The 19,600-nt window shown below is 51.7% G+C and overlaps 1 protein-coding gene across 1 annotated transcript in view; it reads right to left on the reverse strand.

The window, feature by feature from the left end:
- SCN10A (sodium voltage-gated channel alpha subunit 10) overlaps positions 1 to 19,600 on the reverse strand; it is a gene marked incomplete at both ends in the record, with an annotated part of 91,047 nt that overhangs the window by 17,983 nt on the left and 53,464 nt on the right. The window contains 9 exons of the mRNA XM_080715868.1: positions 181 to 234; positions 1,397 to 1,681; positions 3,189 to 3,311; positions 6,691 to 6,864; positions 9,556 to 9,710; positions 10,795 to 10,918; positions 13,226 to 13,363; positions 15,383 to 15,823; positions 17,383 to 17,742. Coding sequence (XP_080571994.1) covers positions 181 to 234; positions 1,397 to 1,681; positions 3,189 to 3,311; positions 6,691 to 6,864; positions 9,556 to 9,710; positions 10,795 to 10,918; positions 13,226 to 13,363; positions 15,383 to 15,823; positions 17,383 to 17,742 — 1,854 coding nt within the window. The remainder of the gene's footprint in view (positions 1 to 180; positions 235 to 1,396; positions 1,682 to 3,188; positions 3,312 to 6,690; positions 6,865 to 9,555; positions 9,711 to 10,794; positions 10,919 to 13,225; positions 13,364 to 15,382; positions 15,824 to 17,382; positions 17,743 to 19,600) is intronic.

Raw genomic sequence — 19,600 nt, forward strand, 5'->3', positions numbered from 1 at the left:
GTGGGTTTCGATATCCAGTGAGAGCCCCTCCACCCCGGGACTTTGCTGCGGGGAGGGACAGCGTGAGTCGCTGGGTGATTGCCTCTTGGGCACCAAGGCCATTTCCCTGTCATTACAAATACAGATGGATATGGCAGGACGCGTGGAGGAAGGCGGCAGGCACGGTGGGCTGAGACTCACATCTCGGGAATCCACAGCCGCGTACATGATATCCATCCAGCCTTTGAAGGTTGCCTGGAAACAAGGAGCAGAGGCCGCTCAGTGTCTGCCCACCCATCTCTGCTGGACCCTTCCCGGGCCATGGCGGCCCAGTGAGAGAGAGCGAGAGAGCAGTATGCTTAGCTAGACAGGCTGGAGGAGGAGAGAGGAAAGAGCCTCCTGGGTGACTCAACTAATCTCACAAGATGGTTTAAAGTCACCCACATGGTTGTCTCAGAATAGAGTGGCATTAGAGAAATGGAATCTTCCAGAATATGGCATGGACTGGGCACCTGGACGCCCGGCTGCAGTCCAGCTGCTATGAGGCGGCTCTGTGCCATGGATCTAGGCGACCTCTGTCGGGGCTGCTGTCTTTTCAACCACTCGTGGCCTACAAATGGGATATATTCACATCTGGAAGAGGGAGGAGAAGACACGCTCTCCAGTTTCAGGATTCCGGGTGTGCTCTCTGGCCTGTGCAGGCCATGAAAGATGTCTCAGGTCGTGCACTCCCGGGACTGTGCTAGCACGTGACGGCCATTTTGATTTACATACTTGTCTGTTTCTCTCCTCTAGCGTGAGCGCCAGGAGCCGGTTCTGACTCCACCTCCCGGGGCTAAGCGCAGGGCCTGGCACATGGTAGCTACTCAGGGATTATTTGTGGGCCAAGTGTTATGAAGGAGGGGTGGAAGGCAGAGACTGGTGGGCAACCGCACGACAGATGTATAAGTAATTGTATCAGGATAGAGGTCTGAATCAGTAAGTGGATGAAGGCAAAGAAGTAATTAAGGAATAGAAAGAAATCAAGGGTGTGAATCACCCACATGATCATTATCATCATTGCAATAAACTTAATTCCACACGCTTCGTTACATCTTGGAGATGACGTGACTAGAAGACCAAGCGCCTGGCTATTTTGCACAGGCAGTATGTTCAGTCATCCCTTGGTGTCATCCCATGGAAGGCCCATCTCTTTACTCTGTTCTCTGAGCCCAGACTCGTCTATTTGCACCACTGTGAGATGGCACCCATGGGTGATGCTCTTTAGCCTAGTGGTGTAGACCGCAGAAATAGAGAGTGACCCCAGCTCATACTTAGTGCTACTCCTTCCTTACAAGGCCTCCGTGTAGCACCTTCTGGAAGACCCCAGACTCCACCATTTGCTGGGCGCCAAAGGTCCATCTTAGGGCCGACTCACCACCTGGAGAAGGGCGAGGTAACCCATGGCAACGTTATCGAAGTTGACTTTCACGTTGACCCAGAAGAAGCTGCCCGTGTAGTTCTGACTCTTGCACTCGGACATGTTATTCACAACGGACCAGTTCACGAGAGACAGTTCACCATCGACTCTGTGGATGCACCTCCCGAACTTGCCCGCGAAGAGGTTCACGCCCATGATGCTGAAGATGAGCCAGAAGATGAGGCAGACGAGGAGGACGTTCATGATGGACGGGATGGCGCCCACCAGGGCGTCCACCACCACCTGATGGGAAATAGAAAGCCCTGACGATGCCGCCCCTCTCTCCTGGGTTCCGTTTCTTGCTATACTTACTCGGGCTGCTTCCTGAGCAGTAGACAGTGGAAACAGCAAGAGACAGGCTAATTGAGGCAGTAACTCGGGCTCAGGAGACAGAGGAGACAGACATCGGACAGCTAAATGGGCTCAGGCCTTCTGAGTCTCACCTGGGGCAGGGTTGAGAGCCTTTGCTCAGGGTTGAGGCCATGGATGAGATTATAAGCAGATGTGAGTGTGTGAGTGTTGTATTTGCACATCCAAACTTCATTTTTTTTTTTGTGTGTGTGGTACTGGGGATGGAACCCAGGGGCATTCTACCTCTGAGCGACACCCCCAGCCCGCTTTTTTTAATTCTTTATTTTGAAACAGAGTCTCACTGAGTTGCAAAAGGCCTCACTAAGTAGCTGAGCCTGTCCGCGAATCCAGATCCTCCTGTTTCAGCCTCCCAAATGCGGGGATTACAAGCATGCGCCACCACGCCCGGCTTACATACAAACTTCTATGGCTTTAATTTTGTATTTTATAGGATACAGTGCAAAATATGCTTTGGTAAAAAGACAAAGAGACCCAAACTTTCATTTGTAAACCAGCAAACGAGAACTTAGGTACAAAAGAAAATAAAATTTAAAACGATTTTAATATGTACCAACAACCCTTTGTATATTTTAATTAAAAAAATTTTTTTTGTGTGTGTGTGGTACTGGGGATGGAACCCAGGGGCCTTCTACCTCCAGGCTACACTCCCAGTCCTATTTTATTTTTTATTTGGAAAGGATCTCACTAAATTGCAGAGGGCCTCAATAAGTTGCTGAGGCTGGACTCGAACCTGCGATCCTCCTGGCTCAGCCTCCCAAGTACTGGAATTACAAGTGTGCGCCACCATGCTCGGCTCCTTTTTATTTTAAAACAAGGTCTCACTAGGTTGCGGAGGGTGCTGCTAAGTTGTTGAGACTGGCCTCAAACCTGCAATTCTCCTGTCTCAGCCTCCTGAGTACTGGGATTACAGGTGCGTATCCCCCTCTACATTGATTTTTGAAGCTATGGTGATGGCTGCAAGTCAGTGGTGGAGAGGGCCAGGAGGAGGCTGCTAATGATGGCTGAGGAAGGAGGCAGATGGGAGGGGATGCTCCTTAGGACCCGGAGAACCACGTTAGGTTGGAGAGAGAATGCCTTCCAGGGGGTGGTGGTGAAGGTGGAGCTGAAGATGTCATTATGTTTAAATGAAACATTAGAGAAAAGACTTATTTGTCATGGAAAGATGGAGCGCTTAGGCAGTGGGTCTGGGTCCTGGTGGGTGGGATACTTAAGGGTGATAGGAGGAGAGGTCCTCAGGAGGAACTGAGAGAGTTTGGACTTGCAAGTCGGAGCAGGAAGGGAAGGCACAGATCTGACCTTTGGAAGTGGGGCCCGGCGCTTAGGGCCAGCCAGGCCTGGCAAGTGCTACAGATGAGAGAAGTTTTGCCGTGGGTCTTACCCGCATGCCTTCGAATCGAGACAGTGCCCGCAGTGGCCGCAGTGCGCGCAGGGTCCGAAGGGCTTTGATGGACGCAACATCAGAATATTCCAGGATCTTTGCTATGAGGCTCGTCAGTGAGATCTGAGCGCAGGAAGAGAGTAAGCGCGTCACACCAGGGCTCCAGCAGCGCAGCCTGGTGGGAGGGGAAGGAGGTCTCTGCCCAGCCTGACTTCCCCTGCTCTGTCTGAGCTACAGTCCTGGCTCCAGCCTTACTCCGGTCTCTGGTGAGAGGTCTGGGAGGAATTCAGTTCCTTCTTTTTTAGGGAAAATTTTATTTAGCACTTACCTGAATGTCTGCAGAAGAAAAGTTCATTCATTACCAAAAAAATAAAAATAAAAAAAAAGGCAGAATTGACAGCAAGGATGATTTAAGGATCACCAAATTCAATATTCCTGATTAACATTTTTATTTTTACATAGTTATCTGCTTTTGGTTATAGTGATTGAACAACCCCCCCCCCGAAGTAGAGCCCTTAACCTCCTGCAAGTAGAATTAAGAAGAGGAAGAAGGAATTTTGAAACTTGTAAAGTATAATCATAGTAATATTAGTCTTGGTTCATTAAGTATCTACTCTGTCATGAGCACTGTGGTCAGTTTGGTGTGATATTCACATCAACTCTACAAGAAGGCTGTTGTTAGCATCCCATTTATAAGTGAGGGGAATGAAACCTGTTATTTTTGTTGTTGTTGGAGTTTTTGTTTGCTGTTTTATTTTGTTTTTGTTGTACTAGGGAACTGAAACCAGGGTGCTCCACCACTGACCTACATCCCCAATCTTTTTTATTTCTTATTTGGAGATTAGAGTCTCACCAAGGAATCCAGGCTGGCCTTTCATCTCTATCCTCTTGGCTCAGCCCCTCAGGTAGCCAGGATTATCAGCAGATGACACTGCACCATGCCAGGTTTAAAAGTTTCAGAATAACTTGCACAAGGTAATTTAGTTAGTAATTTGTGACACCTTCAAATGCTTTTTTACTATTTTTTAAAAAATCAATAATACAGAATAACGAATACAAATAATTCAGTAATACAGAATAAGAGTACAATGGAATAGACCCTAATTCTACACATCTGAACCTCAGTTTTTTACACCAGGGATGATTTCTTTTAGGGGATAATGGATGACTGTGTAAAATAACCGATAGAAGAATAAAAAGATGGGAGAGTTTGGTAGAACAAATGAATGGAAGAAGTCAGTGAACGAGCAGGAGGTTGGTTTGATTGATGGATACAAGAATGGAAGTAAAGGAGATACATGGATAGATGGGTATAACAAAGGAAGGATGCTGAATGGACTAAAAGAAGAACGGAAGATGGAAGAATGAAGGGATAGGAAGGTAAATAAGTGAATGGACATTTGGTTGGAAGGTGCATGGATGGGTGACCGGATGACTAGATATTTGGGTAAAAGGATGAGTCCAAAAGACAGAAAGATAATAAGGATTAAAGGTCAATGGATGAATGGAGAGAAGGAAGGTCAGGAAGCATGGGTAGGCAGAAGGGAAGAGAAGAAGAAGAATGGAAATGGATAACTGGAAGGGAAGGACAGATGGACACAATAAAGACGGATGGATATTTGAGATGAAAGAAAAAGGAGGAGCAAATCCTTGGAGAGATGGAGGGAAGGACAGAGGGAAGGATTCAGTAGGAAGGTGAATGGAATTAGGGGGTGGCTATTTTAAGTGATCAGGATTAAAACTAGTGAGGTCTACATGGGCAAGACTGACTCCTCCTAACAGAGGTGGGGAGCCTGAACAAAACCTTTCCCTTTCCTCTATGAATAACTGTTCTATATGCACAAAATTATCACCTGTGAGTCAGATTGCAGGCCTCACAGCTAATCCCCGTGGTGCAGGATGGCCTGATGCTGCCGGTGCGCCGGCATCAGGGGAGAAGAGTGCCATACGCACAGGCTTGCTGCGGAGGACCTGCCAGCACAGGAGGCTGGACGGAATGTTCTGTACTGGACCCCATCCAGCTTCGGGAGGCAAGCACCAAATACAGACACATTTCCCGACACCTCCAATGGGAAGACCTTGGAGCTGTGAGCTGTTGGTTGGCAGAGGAGAGACAAACACAGCGCTCTGCCTCACTCTGCTTGCAGGAGCCCCCAGCTACTGGCAGCGAGCAAATAACTCAGGCTGCCATGTTGTGAAGCCAAGAGGGCGGTGGCCCAAAGAGAGACACAGCAACGTCACGAGTAAGATGAGAGAGAAGAAACTCTGAAGAACCGCGAGTCTAATGTGTGGGAGGCACGTGGAATCCCCCAACGCACAGGTCAGTGGTCACAGGCTACTGTGAGTCTGAACATATGAGCCCTGCTTTCCGCCTCTCCCTCAGGGGCCTCTTTCTCTGTCAGTGACTCTGGGGAGAAACCAGCGGTCTCAGCTCAGTGGTTTTCAACCACTGCTATACCTTGAAAATGCCTGATATAATAACGGCTTGGATATAGAATATCCCCTGAAAGAGCTCATGTATTGATAATACAAAAAAAAAAAGAATAGAGGTGAAATAATTGAGTCATTAGCATTCCAATCTCAAATGAATAGTGGATTGATCAGGTGGTGACACAGGCAGGTAGAGTGCGGCTGTAGGAGGTAGGTCAATGGGGTGTGGTGTCGGGTACTGTGTATATGTTCCATGTGCCCTCCCCTTGCTTGCGCTTTGCTTCTTGGCACAATTTCCTGAGCTCCACAGACACGACCCGGCCTAACATGGACTGAAAACTCTGGAACTGTGAGCACATAAATCTTCTTTCCTCTAAGCTGTGGTTGTCAGGAATTTGAGTCTCGGCAGTGGGAGCGCTGAGCGAAACACCTGGGAACTTTCACAGAATACTGTTACCTGGGTCTACCCAAGATCAGAAAGATCAGAATCCCTGGAAGAAGGGCGTTTGCTCTCTGTATATACAAGAGCTCCCCAGGTGAGTCTAATGCGTAGCCAGAGCTGGAGACCACGGAGCCAGCAGGTGGACAGACTCTTTGCGCTTGAGGCCACAGCAACTCAAGGTACAGAGTTGCATCCGAGGCAGTGGATGCAAGGCCCTAAGACCCTGGACAGTCTCTGTGCCACCTTGCTTTGGCTGTAACAGTGCTGAGGACTGCAGTGATCGTTCTGGATAGATGTCTAGGAACTGAAGACTCACCGGAGGGTCACCATCATGTCAGAACGGAGCTGGCCCCTCGCCAGCGTGCAGGGCTATTTCCAGGCTCCTCCCTGGGTATTTAAAGCTTTTCTCTGGAGTATCCTGGTGCGTCAAGTCTCTAAGCTTCCCCTACGCTAGCTGTAGCCGTCAGTCAGAGGCCAGGACCCCCAGCCCCACGCGTGCCCCTGGTGCCTGCCAGGACCCCCAGCCCCACGTGTGCCCATGGTGCCTGCCAGGACCCCCAGCCCCACGTGTGCCCATGGTGCCTGCCAGGACCCCCAGCCCCACGTGTGCCCATGGTGTCTGCCACTCACGTTCACGATGAGGAAGTCGAGCCAGCACCAGGCGTTGGTAAAGTACTTCTTGAAACCATAGGCCACCCACTTGAGAAGCATCTCGAACACAAAGATGAAGGTGAACACCCTGTCGGTGTACTCCAGCACAGCTTTCACGGTGGGTTTCTGGTCCAGGTAATAATCTTCAAAGGCCTAGGGAAGAGGGAGCAGGACAGGCTGCCTGGCCCTGCAGCCCCGGGCCGCCCTGCCCACAGTCCCTGGCCACAGCTTTGTCAGCCAGCTTGCCAGCTTTGCTGTGGGGTGCCGAGGTGGACAGCAAGCGGAGGAGGAGGCCCCGGGAGAAGCAAACCAAGACTTCCTCGCAACAGGGACACGAAGCCCCGCGGGTGCCTCGCAGGCTCGCCAGCTACACGCGAGAAAGGAAACCTTCTCAAATGGGATTTTGGAAGCGAACCAAGCAGTGACTCGGTTTAAAAATAAAAGCATCAAAGATGTTCGCAGGCAGTTCAGCAGAAAATGAAAGTAAGAACCGCCAACAGACCTCTGAGGAAGGATGTTTTATCTCTACTGGTAATCAAGGAAATTCAAATTAAAAGAAGATGCGGGTGTTTTGTTTGGTTTTCCCCTTTTATCAGACCTGGTAAAGAGAGAGATGAAAGTGAATGGCAAGGAGACCCCAGGGCCTGCGGAGGGGGTGCGGAGGGGGAGGGGTGGGGCAGAACCCCAGCTGCGTCTGTGGGCTCCAGGAAAGCGGGTCACTCTTTGGGAAGTGAAACTGGTAATATGACTCCAAGGTTTTAGAAATCCAGTAATCCTGCCTTCAAGGACTTGTCCTAAGGGCACCGGATGCTATTAGTACCCACCTGGTCCTCCTTATGGGGCCAGTGCCCCCTTACCTGCTGCTGGGGTGAGGGGCACTGGGTCTACCTTGACAGATGCTTTGCGGTAGAGCCCCTCTCACACAGCAGCCCCAGATAGACACGTGGGCTTAGAAGCATCTGCTTTGCCTCAAGATGATTCCCATCTGAATTCCTTTGTCTGGATCACCTGCTTCCCTCTTGGGCTCCAACTGGGAGGATCCCCCCATCAACCGCTGGCACAGGAGCCCTTGCTTTGGGTTCCGCAGCCAGGACCAAACCCAAGACAGACAACCGCTCAGTATCTCTAAGGGGCTCTTCATAAAATTGTGCGCTGTATATTATGAGCCAACACAGGGCCTGGCTGAATAGAATAAATGATGGTGCATTCCTGTAGCGGAATATGTTGCAGCCATTAAATGAGATCGTGGGAGCAGATGTCCCGAGAAAGTGTCCCGAGGAATTACAGCACGCATAGAGGTGGTTTTATTTTTGTAATATTTGTGTATTCGCTGCAGAAGAAAGAGGGGAAGGAGGTATACCAAGATGTGTTCAAAATGAGCTTCTCTTTAGGTGATAGGAAAACGGGTGATTTTCCCCCCATTTGAGTTTTTCTTCTATAATTTCCAAGTTGATTTTTTTTTTGCATTTTACTCTTGTCAGATGAAAATTCATGTTATTTTTAAAAAGTACTCAAAGTAAAAGCATAAAGAAGACTAAATTTGGTTCAAGCCTGTTTGGCCCCATGGGGAAGGAGATGGGGGTGTGTGCAGGGATGCTGTGGGGTGGGAGGATGGGGCAGAGCAGCTGGCAGAATCCTAGCTCCCTGGTGGGAAGGGGAGGGAGGCTGATGGGTGTGGGGGAGGGGATGGGAGCCCAGAGCCAGGAGGACTGGAGAGGAAGCCTTTGGGGAAAGGCACCATCAGGGAGGTGGCAGGCACCTGGGCCACAGCCCCGGGGTGATTGATGCTTTTTATCCAGGAGGGCAGGAGTGAGAGAAGGGAAGATGTGGAGAATACGCCGCCTGTCTCCTCTTCCTCCATCAACGTGGTGTCTGCACACTGCAGCCCAGGGACCATCAGTATCCAGCCCCATGGCCCCGAGCACCTCAGAGGCCACACCAGGAAACAGTGGGAGTTGTGAGTCAGAAAAGTGGGGCTAATTAGGTGGGACACCTAGCAGTTCCCTGAATGTCCTTGGGCTTTGACTTTCTCACCTGTAAAATATGGATAACTGGGATGACAAGTTTTTTTCTGGTGCTACACCTACCATTCTATTAGGATGAGCTCTTGAGCTCCCTGTATGGAGAGAACCCTCCTTCCTCATCTTCCTTGTCCTACAAAGCCCCACAGTCAGCTAGGGGCTGGGAGAGGTCTTGAACTCTGAGCTTCTGCTCCCTGAAGCACGATAGTCAGAGTGTGGTTCGTGGACGGGCAGCATCAGCTCCATCGGGGAGCATGTGGGAAATGCCAAGTCCCAGGCCCTGCCACCCGCCTTCTAGACCATTTCAACAAGCTCGCCAGGCGATGGCATTTTGAGACGCGCTGCTGCAAGAATTTTCTGTCAGCGCTCAAGGCCGAAGAGTAGCATTTGCAGGTGGTTTAATGAGACAAGGAAGGATGGACTTCTTTGACCTGGGCCTTCAGAGAAGACCAGTGAGCTTGGGAGGCCAGAGAGTGGGCAACCAGGGGCACTGGAGTAAACTAAAGGAAGTTGTGTTAGCGACTCCCTACTTGGTGACCTCAGTCCCCGAAACTCTTTGGGTCTGTGTCTCTCTGTCTGTTGAGTGGGATACATAGGCTTCCTGTTTGCACTGCTCACAGAGGGGTTTACTGCCCTGGAATAAATACCCCCAGCACCTTTCAAGCCCCACTGTTAAGGAGAACACCGAGCTGCAAACCCCCCTCCGGCTCCAGGCTGAGATCGTTAGGCCTGGGACTCGGGGGCCGTTCACGTAGCTCCAGAGCCTGCAGGTCGCGGCAGGCCCCATCTGGAGGACGGGGCAGGGACCCCACGTTCCCCTTACCAGTGCTCCGCTGCTGAGCAGGATCATGAAGATGATGAAACTCTCGAACCAGCTGTGCTCCACAATGCGGAAGCAGGTCTTGCGCACCCGCCAGCCCACGTCCCACGGAAACCTGGTGGTGTCAAGCTTACAGCAGGGACAGCGTCGAATGCAGCCTGTGGGGACAGGTGAGCCGGGGTGGGTGAGATCCCATTGGGATAATTTCTCTTCTGCAGAGAAACCAGGCTGCTGGGAAAGCCATCCCCCATTTTTCCCCTTGGGGAAAGAATGATTTTCCTGACGTGAGGGGAGGGGTCCCTTCCAGGTGGCCCTGCAACCCAGCCACAAGCTCCTTCCCATCACGGGACTTGCCGGCTCCGCTGTCTTCCCCCCCATCCTCCTGCTCATGGATCATGCCAGTGGTCCCCATCCTTATGCCCACTCATCTCTGGAAGTCTATCAAGCCATGGGGCACAGGCCTGGGGGTGTCCAAGGTGTGTCTGGAGTCCACCGAAGCCACCAAATGGCCAGGATGGGTCCCGGGTCTAACCCGACCCAGCCCAGGGTCGAGAGGAATTTGATGTACTCTTTGTAGTGATCTCCCCTGCAATTTCTACATTTTTTAAAAAAAATATTGAGGCCATAATTACCTTTTTTTTTTGGTGGTACTGGGGTTCCTGGAAGTCCTTCTACCTCCGGGCTACACTCCCAGACCTATTTTTTACATTTTCATTTTGGAAACAGGGTCTCCTAAGCCAGCGCGCGTGGCTGGCTTCGAACCTGTGCGATCCTCCTGTCTCTGCCTCCCAAGCGCGGGGATTACAAGCGTGCGCCACCACGCCCGGCCATACTTACCTTTAAAGTGAGAATGATCTTATCTGTTGTGCAAATCCTGACACCTCAGCGTGGAAAGAGGAACAAGGTCCAGGCTCTGTCTTTGAGAGCGATACCCAAGATGGCGGGGAACGGACACACTGTGGTTCTCTTCTGGGTCCGTTACGTCCCAAGTCAAGAGTCCAGGGTCCGGTTTCTGCTGGTGACTACCTAGTCCCTTTATGGCCTCAAGAAGGCCGGCTTACAATTTGACTTGGTGTTCTTGAGGGGAAAGAACGGCTGGGCGTCTGTCCCCTGTGACACGGCTTGAGGTGCTGTGACTTTTGTGTGTGGTGCCCTTGAGCCTGGAATGAGGCTGGGGGTGGGGGCTGTTTGACTCAGGGGCGCCCAGGAGAGTGCTGAACTGGGGTCTGGCCACCCTTTTACCTTCTGTGAAGCAGTCTTCTGGTTCTTGGAGTTCATCCGCCAGCTCGGGGATCTTCCGCAGGATCTCTTCCGGGTCGGGGCAGTCCACGGTGCTCCCCTCCGAGGAGCTTGTGTCATCTGCTCCCTGCAGAGCAGAGGCCCCGGGCCGTGAGCTCAGCTCTCTGAGGGCCTGCAGAACCTGTGCGAATTACCTCGGGGCTCACTGTCTGAGACCCCCCCACCGAAATGCAGGGGCGCCGAGGGATGGAACACAGATGCTCCCCATGGATCGGCTAAGGGAGGCTGTAAACTTCCAGGCCTGGATGTAGTGCCAAAGATGGCCCGAGACATCGTAATTATACCCATAAAGACGTTCAGCTTTCACTGGGCTTGAATATTCAATCAGGGAGCGAGGCTGGGGGGCTGTACTGTCCTCCTGGCGGCTCTGGCTCTATAAGGTCTCCAGATGAATTCAATTAGGAGTCAGAGATGCTCTCATATTAGTGAACCTGATAGCTTGGCTAATGGACCCAAACGGTGGGGTGCGTCCCCATCTGTCGCTCTTGGGCTCCTCCCTGCCTGGCCGGGGTCACGGATGAAGAAACAAAAACAAAAATAAAACCGACACCCAGAGGTTGTCTGCTGAAAATGCTGAGCAGGAAGAACTGGCCAGGAGAGTCCTTGGAAGGCTCAGAAGGAACCATGACGTTCATTGTGTGGAAGGTGATAGACAGCCTGTCCCCCATGTGCAGACGGCCTTTGCTCACCCATGGCCCATGGCCCGTCTTGGCCCACTTAATTTTCTTTTCTTTTCATTCCTTTTCTTTTGTGTGTGTGTGTACTGGGGATTGAACCCAGGGGTATTCTATTTCCACAACCCTAGCCCTTTTATTTTAAAAATTAATTAATTAATTAATTTTTTGTGGTACTGGGGGCGGAACCCAGAGGCCTACAACCTCTGGGCTACACCCTCGACCTATTTTATATTTTATTTGGAAACAGGGTCTCACTAAGTTGCTGAGAGCCTCACTAAGTAGCTGAGGCTGGCTTCAAACCTGCGCAATCCTCCTGTCTCAGCCTACCCAGCCCTTTAAAGTTTAAACATATTGAAACAGGTTTTCACTAGGTTGCCGAGGGGCTCACTGAGTTGCTGAGATGGGTCTTGAACCTACTCTCTTCCTGTCTCAACCTCCCAAGTATTGAGATTATAGGTGTGTGCTACCATGCCCGGCCAGCCTCTCTCTCTTTCCCCTCCTCTCTTTGTCTCTCTCCCTTTCTCTTTCTCCCTATTTCTCTCTCTTTCTCTCATTTTGTTTTTCTTGGCAGTACTGGGGATTGAACCCAGGGGCATTCTACCTCCAAACTACATCCTCAGCCCTTTTTATTTTTCTTGTTTTTGAAACAAGGTCTTGCTAAATTATTGGCTGAGGTTGTCCTCAAGCCTGAAATCCTCCTGCCTCAGCATCCCAAGTACTGGTATTAAAGACATGCACCACCACGCTGGCTCCTCTCTCTCATCTTACCCGCGGAGGTCAGCCTTGCCCTGGGCACCCAGCCAGCAGCCCGCATTCCTCAGCCTGCGGGACTCCATAGCTTTGGGATGATTTATGCCACCTGATCTCTGCCCAGTGCCTGTCACACAGTCCCACTCAGGGCTGGGTGTCAAGCTAATTCTTGAGTTTATGGCTGCAGTAGCTAAACCTCTATAGGCCCCTCTTTCCCTATAGATCGTCCTCCCCCCACTCCAAGATTTGTAAGTGACACCACGGGCTTTACTTTTAGCGCTTCGAGAGCATTCCTAACCCGGAACCTTCTTCCGGCTCAACGTCTGCCAGGCTGTCAGCCCAGTACTCACCTGTAGACAGCCCCTCTCGAGCCCCAGTCAGTACTTGGCTAGCGAAACAGATGTGGATAAAAGACCGCGGGGGAGCGGCACACGCTGGCTCCCTCAGCCACGAGCCCCTCAACTTTTCTCTGCTGCCTCTGAAAGCAAGGTGACTTTTCTTTTGTCTTGTGTCTTTTGTCATCTTTTCTGTTTGACTGTCATTTCCTGGGCACTTACTCCATTTCAGGCAGGAGCTTAGCATTTGACAAGAAGCATCTCATTTAAGCCTCAAAAAGTAATCCTACCTGGTGGGCGTTAACACTCAGTTCCATAAAGAAGAAACAGAATCTCAGAGAGATGGAGAAACTGGCCCTGGCCCCGCAGTTGGTGCGGTATTGTGCTTTCTCCCTCTCCCGACCGCCAGCCGGGGCTGAGGGTCTAGTGATAGCGGGCTAAAGTTTTCTGCAGTTTACTGATTAGCCAGAGGTTGGCAGAGACTTAAGATTTCCCAGACTGGGAAATGATGTTGCATGGTTGAGTGTGGTCTGGCCATCCTCCAGGGCCACCAGCCCCCCTGGTCAGTGTCCAGCTGTCTGTTCAGCCTCCCCAGAAAGCTCACACGCCTACCTCTGCAGGGGCCTGAGCAGCAGCCTCATCATTCCACCGATCACCCAGGTACGGAGCTAGGTCCTCGGACGATGTACCAGAGCCAGGGCTCCGAGGCGCCAGGTGGTCCTCACATCTCCCAGCCTCCTGCAGCTGCTCCTGCCAGGGGGAGAGGCTCCCATGTGGGTACCCGTGGCATTTTCAGCGGGTCACTTTCAGATGTACACAGGCTGCCAGAGCCAAGGATTTCATACGTACAACCAACACACACACGTAGGTGTGAAGGGAGCAGACTCGATAGCCAGGTGGACCTCTTGCTTAACCCCTGGCTCCATTTCCTAGAAGCCGTGTGGCCTTAGGAAAGTGCACTAACCTCTCCTTACTTTTTCCTCCATCTGCAAAAGAGAAAGGCAAGGTCTACCTGATTCCGTGATTTTGATGACTAAATGTGTTAACGCTCATGAAACACTCTGCGGGGCACGTGCGGCTCAAGGGATGTTAGCTCCGGCCATTCTTTTTTGCCTACAAGTCAGGATGGCAGTGAACGTGGCCAGCTGGACCCTCCCCCTCTCCAGAGTAGCCAAATGTGGTGGCGCACGCCTGTAATCTCTGCTTGGGAGGCTGAGACAGGAGGTTTACAGGTCAGAGAGCAGCCTCAGCAACTTAGCGAGACCCTTGGTTGGTTCACTGGCATCCTGGCTTCTGGGCAAATAAGAATGGCCATAGCTAACATCCCAGGGACACACATCTCCTGCAGATTCAAACAAACAAATGGGCTTGAGGACCTAGCTCAGAGGCAGAACCCCACCTCCTGGGTTCAATCCCCAGCAATAGCAACAACAAAAAGAAAAGTAATAGATAATGCCCTTGAGTAGCACATAGAGTTGATGTCATTCTGGGGATGGTGACGCCCTGCCCGGGGCTGTCACCCAGACCAAGGTATATAAAAACTGCATGGCAGCTGGTAACAGCAGCTGCTGGGTGGGGGCGGAGTGACAGTGTGGGCGGGAGGAGGAGCTGCAGACTCAGGGCCCAGCTGCCGGTGGCCACTTAGGGCCTGGCCAGCAGCCCTCTGTGTCCCTAGGGCCTCCTGAAATCCCTGCCCCCACCTTGTGCAGAAGGACACCGAGCTAGTGCTGGGAGGCCACCACCTCCTCTAGAGAGCCTGGCTTGGCATGATGTCAGCTTTCTGTCAAACTCGGCTTGCTGGGCCCTTCTCAAGGCAGGACATTCTACCTCTGAGTGACACCTTCATCCCTCTTTTTAATTTTGAAAAGGTCTTCTTAAGTTGCTGAGGTCTTGCTAAGTTTCTGAGGCTGGCCTGGAACCTGCCATCCTCCCATCTCAGCCACCCAAGTTCTGAGGTTTGGAAAGTCTCTTTATCGTAACTTCCCTTCTTAAAGCAGGGTGTGTGGCGCACGCTTGTAATCCCAGAATTGGGGAGGCTGAGACAGGAGGATTGCAGTTCACGGCCTCAGCTACTTAGTGAGGAGGCCCTTTGTAACTCAGTGCGACCCTGTTTCAAAAAATAACAAGACTAGCCGGGCGTGGTGGTGCACGCTTATAATCCCCGCGCTTGGGAGGCTGAGACAGGAGGATCGTGCAGGTTCAAAGCCAGCATTGCACCCTGTTTCCAAATTAAAAACAAAATAATAACAAGCCGGGCGTGGTGGCGCACGCTTGTAATCCCCGCGCTTGGGAGGCAGAGACAGGAGGATCGTGCAGGTTCGAAGCCAGTCGCGCGCGCTGGCTTAGGAGACCCTGTTTCCAAATAAAAATGTAAAAATAGGTCTGGGAGTGTAGCCCAGAGGTAGAAGGGCTTCCAGGAACCCCAGTACCACCAAAATAATAATAATAATAATAATAATAATAATAATAATAATAAATAATAATAATAACAACAACAAGACTAAAAACTAGGGCTGGGGGTGTAGCTCAGAGGTGCAATGCCCCTGGGTTCCATCGCCAGCCCCATAAAACAAACAAACAAACAAACAAAGATTTAAAAAATAGGGCTGGGGGTATAGCTCAGAGGTAGAATGCCCCTGGGTTTCATCCCTAGTACCACACACACACACACACACACACACACACTCCCTTCTTAAATCCCGTCTTCATCATAACTGCCTGAGGCCCCTCCCACTCGCCGTGGCTGCCGCCCACCGGGGCGCACCTCACCTGTCCTTTACGGGGCGCATCCTGCTCGCCTTCATCTTCCAAGTCATCGAGGTCAGACTCGCCTTCCGCAATGGGCACGGACACCCACACGCTAGGGTTGGTGATAAAGTCGCCCTGCAGCTCACTGGGGCCTCCGGGCGCCGGCAGCCCTCCAGGGCTCCCCATGGTAGTCACGTGGTTCTCAGCTTTGGAGCAGGGGGCCTTCGGAGCTGGGGGCTTCGGAGCTGGGGGCTTCATCGGCACCTGGGGTTCTGCCTTGTGCCAGGGCAGCGGACAGGGTCTGCTGAAGAAGCCGCGGAGGGCCCGCCTGGCGCGGCGGCCCAACACCTGGATCCGGGCCAGGGCCACCTGCAGGTTGTTGACCTCCCCGTCGTCCTCCGGCGCCGTGAGGTTGTCAGCACTGAAGGAGTTGAGCAGCAGGGCGATGAACAGGTTGAGCACCTGCAGACAGGGAAGGGGAGCGGCCGGGGGTCAGACAACCCGCTGAGCCTCTGCTTTGACCTGCCTATGGCCAGCTGGGCAGAAGGACAGCCATAGCCTGGGCATCTCCTGCCCGCCCAGGATGCCCTGCTGCTGGGAGCAGTGGAGGGCGTGTCCAGGGCTAGCAGACTCCGGAGGACTGTGCCTGGGAGCACGCTGTCCATCAGAGTGGAGGATCACCCTGGTAAGCCCAGGGGCGTCAGGGACCAGAGAGGGCAGTGCACATGGGCTGCTCTGGACCACCCTCATCCTATTTTTCACATCTTTCCATTACGTCTGACTTCATGTTCTTTCTCTGTGAGCAGAGGCAGTAGGGGCTCCCTAATTTCAGAGTAGTGTGAAAATGAAATTATAGGAGGGATATAACAGTGCTCAGAGAGGGGAGCCCCCTGCCTGAGGGTTAGAGACCCCATGGCTCTGTAGAGCTGGGCCTAGGTAAAGGGGCTCCCCGCCCCAGCATCCCATGCGCAGGGATACAGTCAGGGAGCATCCCCGGCTCAGGGACCAGGGCAGGAAAGGTTTGAAGGGTCTAGCTATGTTCTTTCTTCCCGACTCTTGTTTGAGCGTTCTCCTGTCTGTCAAACTTTTATGCAAAAATAATCTACAACTGTTGATGTCCAGGGCCAAGAGTGGTGGCACGCTCACACCTGTAATCCCAGGACCTTCGGAGGCTGAGACAGGAGGATCGCTCAGCAACCTGGAGAGCTCTCGGCAACCTAGTGAGACCTGTTTCAAGATAAAAAATAAATAAATAAAAAGGGCTGGGGGTGTAGGGCAGAGGTAAAATGCCCTTGGTCCTGGGTTCAATCCCCAATAAAACACACACACACACACACACACACACACACACACACACACACAGAAAGGGTCTCTTGGAAGGCCACATCCCCTGACAGCCAGCATGGATGCTCACATCTAGAGTGGGCAGAGATAAGCTACGAATGGGGGGTAGGCTGGCACAGAGAAGGGGCATTGGGGCTAATTGGCAGGAAGATCTGCAGAGGGGCTTCCCCCCAAATGCAGGAGTAGACTGAGAATTATGATCAGCAGGATATTGGGCAGATTCTCTTCTGCCTTGTGCCTCTGCTCCAAGGATCGTTCAGCCTGAAGAAATCAGTCAGCTCTTGCTCCCTGGGAGAAAAACATCTTTGGAACACCCCCAGCGCGGGGGAGAAACTTTTCCTTCAACAAGGAACAGCTACCATTTATTGAGTTCCCAGACACGGCACCAGGCAATTTGCATATGTTATCTCCTGTAATTTAATTCTCCCAGTGAGCCAGTGAGTAAGCACTATTTTCTTGATTTTAAGGGAATCAGAGTTTGGGGAAATTCACTCTCTTGCTCCTGGGTCTCCCAGCTAGTCAGGGCGGAGGGGGATTTTCCCCAGCGTTTTTCCTTCTGTCATATGCACTTGTTCCTGCAAGTCAGGCTGCTTCTGATCACAACGAAGAGTTTGGAACGCACAAGCTCATGTTTTCGTAGGATGACCCAGAAGCCTCCTCCAGCGCCTGCTACTTACCACCAAGTTCCCCAGCACCATCACCGTCAGGAACAGGATGAGGCATATGGACTTCTGGCTGACCTCCATGCAGGCCCACATGTTCTCGATCCACTCTCCGCACAGGATCCGGAAGACGACCAGGAAAGAGTGGAAGAAGTCATGCATGTGCCAGCGTGGCCACTCGTCCCCCTGCTGGGCAATGTCCTTCCGGTTCCTCTGGTAATCGTCCCCAAGCAGCTGCTTGCCGACCAGGGCGAAGATGAAGACGATGATGGCTAGGATGAAGGTCAGGTTCCCCAGAGCCCCCACGGAGTTGCCGATGATCTTAATAAGGGTGTTTAAGGTCGGCCAGGACTTGGCCAGCTTGAAGACTCGCAGCTGGGGAGAAGCAGAGACGTTCAGGCCGAGTTGTTCAGCTCTCCCCGTGGCCCATCATCTAGACTGTTGGCCAGAAACTAAGGTTTTGAGAAAAGCAGGAGGCAGCTCATTCCAGGAGGCTAGGGTGCACCCTGGAAGCTGCTTTCTGAGACATTATTACTTTTATTATTATTATTATTATTATTATTATTATTATTATTTTGGTACTGGGGATGGAACCCAGGGACATTCTACCTCTGAGCTACACGCCCATCCCTGTTTTTTATTCTTATTTTGCAAACAGGGTCTCGCTGAGTTGCAGAGAGCCTCACTAAGTAGCTGAAGCTGGCCACGAACTGCGATCCTCCTGTCTCAGCCTCCCAACTGCTGGGATCACCAGCGTGCATCACGATGCCTGGCTGAGACTCTTTATAAGTTAACTAAAAATCATGATTGGCTTTTTGTGGTCCCTAAGTATCAGTTGCTTCAAAGGCGGTGTCAAAACCAGAGACTTCTACTGGGGAGGTGGTCTCGCCTGTTCTATAGCAGGGGCCAAGATGTGGAGCTAGTCTATGTAGCTGATTGATGAGACTCAATGGTACAACACATGAGAACACACTTACTCTTGACCTGAACAAGGCTAGCTTCCTTCAGCCTGGGATGACCCACTGCATTGGAGAGATCGTGGCCAACTTTTTTATTGGGCACTTCTCACCTTGGGGCCATAGGCAGAAGCTACTGCCCCCACTAGCTCCGAGACTGCAAGTATCTATGACTTCACTGATGGAGCCTGTTATGGTTAGATAGAGAATGGCCCCTGGAAGAGCTTATAAATTGGTGTTTGGAGTTGATATAATTGAGTCATGAGGGTTGTAATCCCAGAAGTGGATAAATCCATTCTAATGGATTTACCTGGGTGGTCTCCCATAGACCGGCAGGGTGTGCCTGCAGGAGGTGGTCCCTAGAGGTATGGCCTTGTGGATTATATAAGCGGCTCCTCCTTTCCCTGCTCATTCTCTCTTGCTTCTGGCTTTCATGATGTGAGGAGCACAGCCCACGTGTTGCCCCTCTGCCTCCTGCCGCCATGCCTGGAGATCCGCGGTTCCCAGCCTCACATGGACTGAGCCCAAACTGCATGAAACTAAATCTTCTTTCATATAAGTTACAAGGTCAGTCTTTCAGATTATAGCTGCAAGAATACTGACGGGAACAGAGCCCTTCTGTGTAAGGTACTGGAGGAACGCATCAACCTCCCCCGCCTTAATGAACACTAAGATGCCTGCCATGGCACCCCGCACACAAACTATGCTTGCCACGGCAGCCTGCTAGCCCGTGAAGTGTGCAGAGAGAGGCATGTGGGCTCCTGGCTTAGTTCCTGAGATAAGATGAAGACTCAAAACGTCTTTGTTGGAAATTCAAATATGCTAAGTCCTATAACAGCAAAGGCCCATGTACAAAGACACGTAAGCACTTAAGGATACATTTGTGTGGTTCTCTGAGTTTCCAGGAAGGGATCTGCGGGCTCCACCATCCCCTAGTTGGTCAGCCGGGGTGCACGTGTGAAGCACCTACCGAGAGCTGAGCTCCGGCTTGGGTGCTAGGATGTGGTGCTGACCAGGGCAGCAGCAGCTTTATCACCCACATAGCAGCGAGTGACTCTCAAGGGAGAGGGCTTTGATACCCTCACACAGTACGTCCCATATCCACGCCTCTAGGGGACAGAGAGGGCCCATGTTCCCTTGAGACCTGACCTGGAAGTTACTCTCCTCATACTGCACAATTTCCCACATAACAGGAGACAAAAGTCTTCATTCTCTGTAAATTAAGCAAGTGCAAACGCAGAGAGTGGACTCAGGGCCTGGACACTGGGTAGCAGCTG

The sequence above is a fragment of the Muscardinus avellanarius genome (genome assembly GCF_963383645.1).
Source record: "Muscardinus avellanarius genome assembly, chromosome: 18".
Lineage (NCBI taxonomy): Eukaryota > Metazoa > Chordata > Mammalia > Rodentia > Gliridae > Muscardinus > Muscardinus avellanarius.